This window comes from Podarcis melisellensis (assembly GCF_964234715.1).
Source record: "Podarcis melisellensis genome assembly, chromosome: 10".
Taxonomy (NCBI): Eukaryota; Metazoa; Chordata; class Lepidosauria; order Squamata; family Lacertidae; genus Podarcis; species Podarcis melisellensis.
The window spans coordinates 32,536,307-32,545,403 of record NC_138542.1 but is presented as its reverse complement, the minus strand read 5'-3'; the positions used below and the strand labels follow the sequence as shown (position 1 = coordinate 32,545,403).

Genomic DNA, 9,097 nt, shown 5'->3' with positions numbered 1-9,097 from the left:
TGGGTAAGCATGAGGCTCTAAATCTCAAGGTCGTGGGTTTGAGTCCCATAAGATCCCTTCACATTGCAGGGATTGATGACCCTCGTGGTCCCTTCCAATTCTGACCAGCTGTGGAAGAGAGAGCTAGTCTCTAGGCTCTTCCATTGCTCCTTCTTCCCCGTCCTCAACTGCCTTTCCAGACCCAGGGATCCCCCCTCTCCTCCCAGCTCCCCGAGCCTGTCCACTTGGATGCCTGCCTGCCATCATACAAGCGCCCCTCCGGGCAGCCCCTTCCGCCGGCTCGGGCGGCCAAGGGGCCGTCTCTCTGCTCGCCGCAGCTGCGCACGCGCCGTTTCCCCCAGCGTGCTCATTAACCAGGAAGGAGGAAAACCTGATGGGAAGCAAAACCCCGAGCGCGGCCAGAGAGAGCGAGGCGGAGAACGGCGCTCTCCCAGCCGCAGGCGCGCACCATGTGGACGACAGCAGCCTGCCTGCCCGTGGCGTGCCTCTTGCTCCAGCTCCAGGCTGCAGGTAAACACGCAAGAGGACCCAATCTGGCCGTGCTAGGATGGCGTGCAGAGCAGCCGAGGCTTGGGCTAGGAGGGTTGGAAGGGGTCTCTCTCAGCGCCCGGGCACGTTGAGAGGGAGAGAGGGAGGGAGAATCGGGGCCATTAAACCACCTGTTGGGTGGTCCCCCTCCTTGGGTGCGGGGCTACCATTCTTTACTGGCGTCCCAGGAAGGGTTTTGGGGCTGAAAAACGAGCAAATCGGCGTTGGATCCTCCTCGCTGTTCATCTGCGCGTTTTTGTGGGTCATTTGCTTTTGCGCGTTCCAAAGGGTGGATTTGGAGCAATAGCTTGTTCGCTTTAGCAGAGGCAGACCATCTGGTTTGCAGCTCCGGCGACGTGTCTTAGCCCCGCCGTAATCTGGGCTAGATTCGCCTCGAGCTCTCCCCAAAGCAGCCCGGAGCTGCTTCTCTCGAAAGCTGAAGATCCCTCTTTTGTTCGGGAAAAGTGTCTGTTTCCTGCCCAGACAGGAGCAGTTTGGGGGGATCGGGTGGGGCTGTTTTCTGTCGGTGTTGTCTGGTGTGGGCGCCTCTGTCCGTCTGTGTACAGTGCATGTTTTCGGGTTTCAGCACCAGGGTCAGCGACAAGCCGAAATACCTAGAAATGCGAAGCAGCAGGGAACCGGGCCAGACAATTTCTACATCTTGCAATCATACGGTCCCCGCTGTCCTGAGCTCTGTTAATAAGAATTACGGTAATTCAAAACAACACAGCATTGCCTGTGCACCTTTTTTGGTTTGTTTGCAGGGGAAATCGCACAAGTCATTATTGTAGCATGATGGAGGCTGCGCTTTAAATGCGTGCTGGGATGTGGAAGTAGCATTTTAGGAAAGGTGAAATCCTGCTGCGACAGCTCTCTCTTGTGCAATATCCGTACAGCGGGGATAATAAATCCCCTCTCTGCTTACCTAGCAAAAGCTTTGCCGCCTTCGGGGAAACGCTGCAATTAAAGCATTACAGCTCCCCTCCGTGAACACCTTTTTAATTTTGGCCATCGGTTTTAGACTAGTTATTATATGCTTGAATTTCTGCACAGAAAGAGAAAGATGGTTCAAAGAATATCGCAATCGTCTTGGGCTCCTGATCCCCGTCATTTAAAGTGCAAGGTCCTCATTTTAAACAGAAGGACCATTACTTAAAGATAACTCTCTGTTAACAGAACCACAGCACCACCTCATTTCAGCAAACATTGCTGTGAAGTTCTTCCTGCAATGAAAATGGATGTCGTCTGCTAAGGAGCTTCACTCCCAGTTTGTCTGAGTGGTCTTACATGGCTACAGTTTGGTGGTGGGGAGATGTTACTTGCCCGAGGGGTTTGTTTGGAAAAATCGAAGAAAGAAAAATCTTGCGGACTCAATACCTCACTAATCACAGGCACACACTGATTTGGAGTTGGGCATCCCTCCCCCAGCTGGTCATATTTTGTTGCATAAAACTCAGGTATTGCATAAAACTCAGGTGTTTAACATGCCTTTTCAGAAGCAAATACTGTTGCATTCAATGGGAATAACACTTTTAGGATTGCAGTTTTGAGTCATCTGTCTAATAACTGGAATGATGTGCCTTCTCTCACTCCTGCTAGTTTAATGCAACATTTTTATAATCTCTAATTGTATCTAGCTAGTGTTGGATGATGGAGGCTGCAAGCCTGTATCTACTTACCTGGGAGTAAGTTCCACTGAACAACAGTGAAACTTACATCTGAGTACATATTATAAGACTGTCCAGTGAGAACCCTTAAGGCCCTGAGCGCTCTCTGTATCTCTGCATTCATATGGATGGTTTGCCCCTGGAGGGCTTCCACCTGTGGACCTCCATCTTCACAGGTAGACCTTTCTCTCCACAATAACCTCTGGCCCCTGGGATGTACTCTTGGGGACTGCAACGTTACACCCTAAAACCAATTATACAATGCAAAATATTTCAGAGCTACAATATAGTAGAAACAGAGAATGGTGCAGCAGATAATACAAATTGTGGATCAGATAAACCTAAAGCCTATCAAAGGAAATGGTTTTTGCCCTATGGCGCCAACTGAGCCTCACAGGGCAAATACTTCCAGAATTTAAGTGTGGCCACAGAGAAAGGCCCTTTTTTATGCCCCTCAACTTATCTTCTGCCATGGCTGGGACATTCTAAACTTGCATGTCTGCATATGTTTGGATGGTAGTCACCTAAAGTTTACTCATAGTAGACCCATTGAAATGACAGCATATGACTAAGTCTATTAATTTCAGTGGGTCTACTCTGAGTAAAACTTAGCTGACTATTGCCCTTTATTTTTAAATAAAGTTTCAGTGGCTAAGATTACTTTGGAGATCAAATTGGAAGCTAATATTTAGAATAAGACCCCTGAACCTCAATCCAGAAGAGGGTAGGTAGATCACTGCCACATTTTTCCCCCAGTGGGAGTAGATTGCAGTCTCTTGGGAGTTGGACATTCCTGGACTATAGGAAAGGAGAGCCTGTGTGCGTTCAGCTGTAGACTCTCCCCACCATCAGGAACTTTACATCAGGTGGATAGGCTCTGCTTATAGGCACATAGGTTGCCCTTTTTGGTGGTCTGCTGAATACATGGGCATGGAGGTGTGTTTTAATGGGCAGTCACACCTCCTCATGGACAAGCACATCTACGTACTTTGAGTGTGTAGGCGTAACAATTGAGGAGCCATCCGATTTGCTTAGGATTGCATCTGTGCAGCCCACTCCAATGGAAACCCAGTCCTATTTATTTCATTTGAATCTTATTTCATTAATCAATATTCTTAAGAATGAAGTCTTGTGCTTAAGGTCATGCCCTATAAGCCATCTAGCTGGAGTAAGCCACAAATAAATGGGTTTAGGATCACAACCCACTAGGCAAAGGATAGCTCAGTTGGTAGAGCATGAGACTCTTAATTTCAAGGTCATGGGTTCAAGCCCCATGATTTGCAGAGGGTTGGACTACATGACCCTTGTAGTCCCTTCCAGTTCTATGATCCTGTGTCTACTAGTTCTCATGGTGGAAGTAAGCCTGTGTCTAAGCAGCACTGCTTCATAATGCTTCTCTATTAAAAACAGCAGCAACAACTTTGCACATAAAATACTTGGTGTCAGGGAAGAGTTCTAGCTTAACCTTCTCCAAGACATTCTGGTTTTCTAAGTGAGGGGATTCTTGTGATACACCTAACTATGATTCCTGGATCTCTTGCATACAGCAAAAGAGGAATCTGGCCAACAAGATTGTGAAATTCATCTAATCACGGACTACAGTTATGAATTATGCATGGTGGTTTCCATCTATAGCCATCAGCTGCATTGCACTTAGTGCGGCTGTGAGTCTCTCATTATATCCCCTCTGTGAGATGTGGCTGAAACATCTCTGGTTCTCAGTATGGCTCCCATTCTGTGGAACAAGCGGAGACTTTCTCAGTGTGGAGTTAACAATAAGCAACATATTAAAAAAATCTCTAGCATTCACTAAGTTAGGAAAGAAAATAGGTTTGTGGGCTTTAAGCTCCAGCATGCCATTGGCCAGAAGTTAGATTCCTGTTGTTATTGTTGTTGTTGTGGTGGTGGTGGTGGTTGTATGGGAGAGATCCAAGAATCATATAGTTTGGTTTATTGCAACAGCAATAGAAGAAAGCTGACTGAAACAAAGTGCCTGTGCTTTGGGCGCAAGAGGACGGCCCCCAGCTGTGCCACGGTTTAAATCTCCTTTGGCCACACCTCCCTCCAGCACTGATTGGCTGGTGGGGTCCTGCCCATGGGTGGGACCCCGCTGACCCCGCCCCTGCATTGATCTCCACCCCCAGCTGGATCACTGCAAGGCCCTAGGCCCGGCCACAGCACCGCCCACCAAAACATTAAGCAGACTTAAAAAACATATAGGCTGTACAGGGTCTTTAGAGCACATCTTATCCCATTGACTGGATGTGGAGGATGTCCTATGTAAGTGAAAGGCTTGCACTGACAATGCCTACAGGTTAATAAAAAGAATGCCACATAGGTTTGTTGGTTCAGTAAAAGGCAGCAAGGTGATATACAGCATACAAAATTACAGTAAGATCAATAAAAGCACCAGTAAAATATATAAATAAATACTGGTTGGTAAAAAGAAATTCACATTGTAAAGGCGTGTCTGAATAACACAGTTTTTAGGAGACATCTTAAGGAAGGCAGTAATGATACCTAAAACTGGTAGATATATCAAGCACTGTGCCTAAGACCTACCTTGGAGTATTTATTTACATTAGAGTATTTATTTAAAGGCTATGCATGCAATTCAGCTCATTAAAATGAATTGGCATAAGCTGCGTAACTGCTGGACTGCAGCCAATGAATCACATCTATAGGGCAGATCTGTCCCTGTCCTTTACTGGATCCTGGACATTTGGGGAAGGTTTTGGGTAGTTTTGTTCAGCATCAGAACTTGGTCACCACCACTAGGAGATGTTTGATTCAGAAGATCTTTATGTAAGCCTCTAAAACAAATCTATTGGGTCACATTAAAGCTCTCAACAATAATGCTATGCTGACAAATTATCCTGAATTTTTCAGCCATTCTACCACAAATTTATGTAAAAATCTCATGAGTGGAATTCAGGACTTACCTTACTTCTGGCATGGCCAAAGGATGCTTGTGAGTGTCCTTTCATTCTACAAATCCACAAGTTCTGCACACTTGGAACAGAGGAACCTGCCTTATATGAAGCCAGGCTGTTGGTCCATCTGGCTCAGTATTGTTGACACTGACTGACAGCGGTTCCCCAGAGTTTCAGACAGGGATTGAACCTGGGACCTTTTGCATGAGAAGCAGATTGCCTGCCACTGACTGGGCTATGACCTTTCCTCAGATGGCCATGCTACCTGAAAACTCTGCGTTGTCCTAGCTTAGGCTTTTCATAAGTTCAATGACCCTGCCTACCACGTGCCTGACAACTGTGCATTGTTGTTGTTGTGGTTTAGTCGGTTTGCTTTTATAGAAATCAGCACAGAAATAAATAAAGGAAGCACTTCCCTTAAAAACAAAACCAGTGAGTGAACCGATCTTAGGGGCTCAGCAGCCACCCTCCCTAAAACCCAGGGGAATACATCATGAGAACTCCTCCCTTGAGTACTTTTCCTCCCCAGAACAGGAAGCACAGGCAACTCTGTAGGCTGCAGAGCCCTGAAGAAATGTTTCATGGGATGGAAAAACACCCACACTACCCACATCAACCTCACAGGAATAAAGCAAGCCCAATACGGCACCCAACCTGCAAGTGAGGTAGAAAAACAGAAGGCTCTTTCGCAGGTGAAGATAACTTTTAGAAATTGGGGGACAGGTTTCAGCACAGCACTAGCCAACAACGATTTGTTTTAGTTTACTTTATTTGATATCCTATATTTTAATCGGCGCAGGACCCAAGGCAGATCACAACAAGAATAAAAAACAGATGCAGCTAAGAACATGCATAGAACAGTTAGGAAATTTTGCATATTAAAACCAGCACTGAATCAAAACAAGTTAAAAGCATCCAAAAGCACAAGAGGAGAAGAAAATGTACAACACCCACCATTAAAGGATCTTGTCATAACAGCCAGTTAATGGCCAAAGACCCTTCTAAACAAAAAAGTCATTGCTTGCTGGTGAAAGAAAACCAGAGAGGAGGCTGGCCTGGACACCCATGGAAGGGAGTTTTATAATCTGGGAGCAGCCCTCGACAAGACACTCTCACATATCCTCGCCAAATGTGTGGTGAGGGTGACAGGACAGAGAAAAGTGTCCGCTGAAGATCTAAAAACCCAAGTAGGCTCAGATAGGTTTGGAACATAGGAAACCACCTTATATGGATTTAGGCCAGTGGTTCATCTGGCTCAGGGTGGTTGGTACTGACTGAAAGTTGCTCTCCTGGCTTTCAGAAAACAGTCTTTCCAGCATTACCAGGAAACGGATGGATTGAAACCCTGACCTTTTAATAATCATAATAATTTTTTTATTTATACCCTGCTCATCTGCCTGGGTTTCCCCAGATACTCTGGGCAGTACATATAAAAACATGGTAAATCATCAAATATTAAAAGTTTCCCGATACAGGGCTGCCTTCAGATGTCTTCTAGTTCTTTATTTCCTTGACATCTGATGAGAGGGCGTTCTGCAGGGAGGGTACCACTATTGAGAAGGCCCTCTGTGTGTCACTTCTCGCAGTGAGAGAACTACCAGGAGACCCTCAGAGAAGGACCTCAGTGTCTAGGGGGTGGGGATGCTCCTTCAGGTATACTGGGCTGAGGTCATTTGGGACTTTAAAGGTCAGCACCAACACTTTGAATTGTGCTCAGAAACATACTGGGTGCCAGTGAAGATTCTTTTGGATCGGTGTTTTATGGTCCCAGGGGCTACTCCCAGTCACCAGTCTAGCTGCCACATTCTGGATTAGTTGTAATTTCCAAGTCACCTTCAAAGGTAGCCCCATGTAGAGCACATTGCAGTAGTCCAAGCGGGAAGCTAACTAGAGCATGCACCACTGTGGAGAGACTGTCTGTGGGCAGGTAGGGTCTCAGCATACCACCTGTGCCTCCATGGACAGCAATGAGTCTAAAATGACTGCCAGGCTGCACACCTGGTCCTTCAGGGGCACAGTTACCCCATTCAGGACCAGGGAGTCCCCACGCAATAGAGCATATGCCAGGCATAGGCAAACTTGGCCCTCAAGATGTTTTGGGACTACAACTCCCATCATCCCTGACCACTGGTCATATTGGCTAGGGATGATGGGAATTGTAGTCCCAAAATGTCTGGAGGGCCGAGTTTGCCTACGCCTGGCATATGCTCTACTGACCGTTTCTGGTTTAACTAAAGCAGGGATGGGGAATCTGTGGTTCTCCAAATGTTATTGGACTCCAACTCCTATTGGCCGCAACGAATGTAATCAGAAATGACAGGAGTCCAGAAACATCAAGGTGTTTGTGAGGCGCAGGATCACCATTCCTGAGTCTTTATCATCCTGGTGCCTTCCAGATGTTGCAGGACTCCAGCTCCCACCATCCTCGACCATTGGCCATGCTGGCTGGGGCCTGATGGAAGTTGTAGTCCAACAATGCCTAGAGAGCAGCTGCATGACAAAGGCTGATCTTCATATTGCCTACATGCCATTCTCCAGGAGCTCTGCCTAAACTGAAGCAGAGAAGAACAAAATGTATTATCTTGAGAGAAGAGCTTGTCACCACGGAGGTGGACTGCTCAGTGTGATCCAACTACATTCTACAGCAATGCAATTTCCATGTGCAGAATTATTTTAGGGGGAAGGAGGACTTGCGCTGCTATGTACATCGCCAGTCTACTATGCATATGAAAAGAAAATTTAGAATGAGCGTAGCTGACTCTGCTTTGAAACATGTTTAGAATTCTGCTTCACGGCATTAATTAATTTAAACACTTTCCAGCCATTATCCCTTAAATTTGTTCTGCTGCAGAAGGTTCCCTGCTGAAATTTTATTAGGACGTAATCTATGCTAGGAGGATGTAGACGATTATCTTTTTTTCTATGTGAAAGCTCAGCAGACATATTACAAAGTTATTTTTTGCTTTGTTTCAGAAGAGGCTAGTTAGGGTGTGTGCATGTGAAATAGCTTGCTGGTTCTGCATTGAGAGGGGGGGTGTACAGTGGTACCTCAGGTTAAGTACTTAATTTGTCCCGGTGGTCCGTTCTTAACCTGAAATTGTTCTTAACCTGAAGCACCACTTTAGCTAATGGGGCCTCCTGCTGTTGCCGCGCCGCCGGAGCACAATTTCTGTTCTTATCCTGAAGCAAAGTTCTTAACCTGAAGCACTATTTCTGGGTTAGTGGAGTCTGTAACCTGAAGCGTATGTAACCTGAAGCGTATGTAACCCGAGGTACCACTGTATGTGTTATTACATTGAAAAATATCTTCAAATCTGTAGGATGGAAGAATATTGGTAGAGAAGATTCTGACCAATCCAGGACTTGTGTGGTAATATATGGGCTGAGTGGACTCAATCTCACTTTAGAAATGTGATGGAGTGGTTGCATAATTGTTGTTGTTTCAAAACATACCTATATTTTATTATGCTGCCACCATACCCCTGTTGGAAACCAATACAGTGGCACGTTGAAATCTGCCTTTATGCACATGATAAAGCAATCAAATGAGCACTGCATGGTGCAAGTCACATCGATTGATTTCCTGACATTTCTATCCTGCCTTTGTTCTGTTGGGAAACTCAAGGTTCCTCAGCAGTTTCCCATCAGGGCATTGACCCAAACCCAGACCTGATTAGCATCAGCAAGGTGCTAGCTTTATGTGTCTTCAGACCATAGCCTGTCAGCACCGCTGTAATCCAGCAGACAGAGATTTGAGATTGAGGCCTGGGTTCCACGTGTCCTGCAGATCTTAGTATGATCCTAAGGAAATATTTATCTGTCAACTGAGAAGAGTGATGAACTGGGATATATTTGGAGATTTCTTCCCATTGTACATGAAACTTGAGAAAGCTACTCCCAGTCAGTGTGAACAGCACTCAAGTAAATTGACCAATGGTCTGATTCAGTATAAGGCAGCTTTGCTAATGG

At 45.9% G+C, this 9,097-nt stretch overlaps 1 protein-coding gene across 1 annotated transcript in view; it reads left to right on the top strand.

Moving 5' to 3' along the window:
- The first annotated feature begins 331 nt into the window (after positions 1-331).
- Positions 332-9,097, top strand: part of PTPRR (protein tyrosine phosphatase receptor type R) — a 106,894-nt gene continuing 98,128 nt past the window's right edge. The window contains exon 1 of the mRNA XM_081928036.1: positions 332-510. Within this exon, the coding sequence (XP_081784162.1) occupies positions 450-510 (61 nt within the window). The 5' untranslated portion in view covers positions 332-449. The remainder of the gene's footprint in view (positions 511-9,097) is intronic.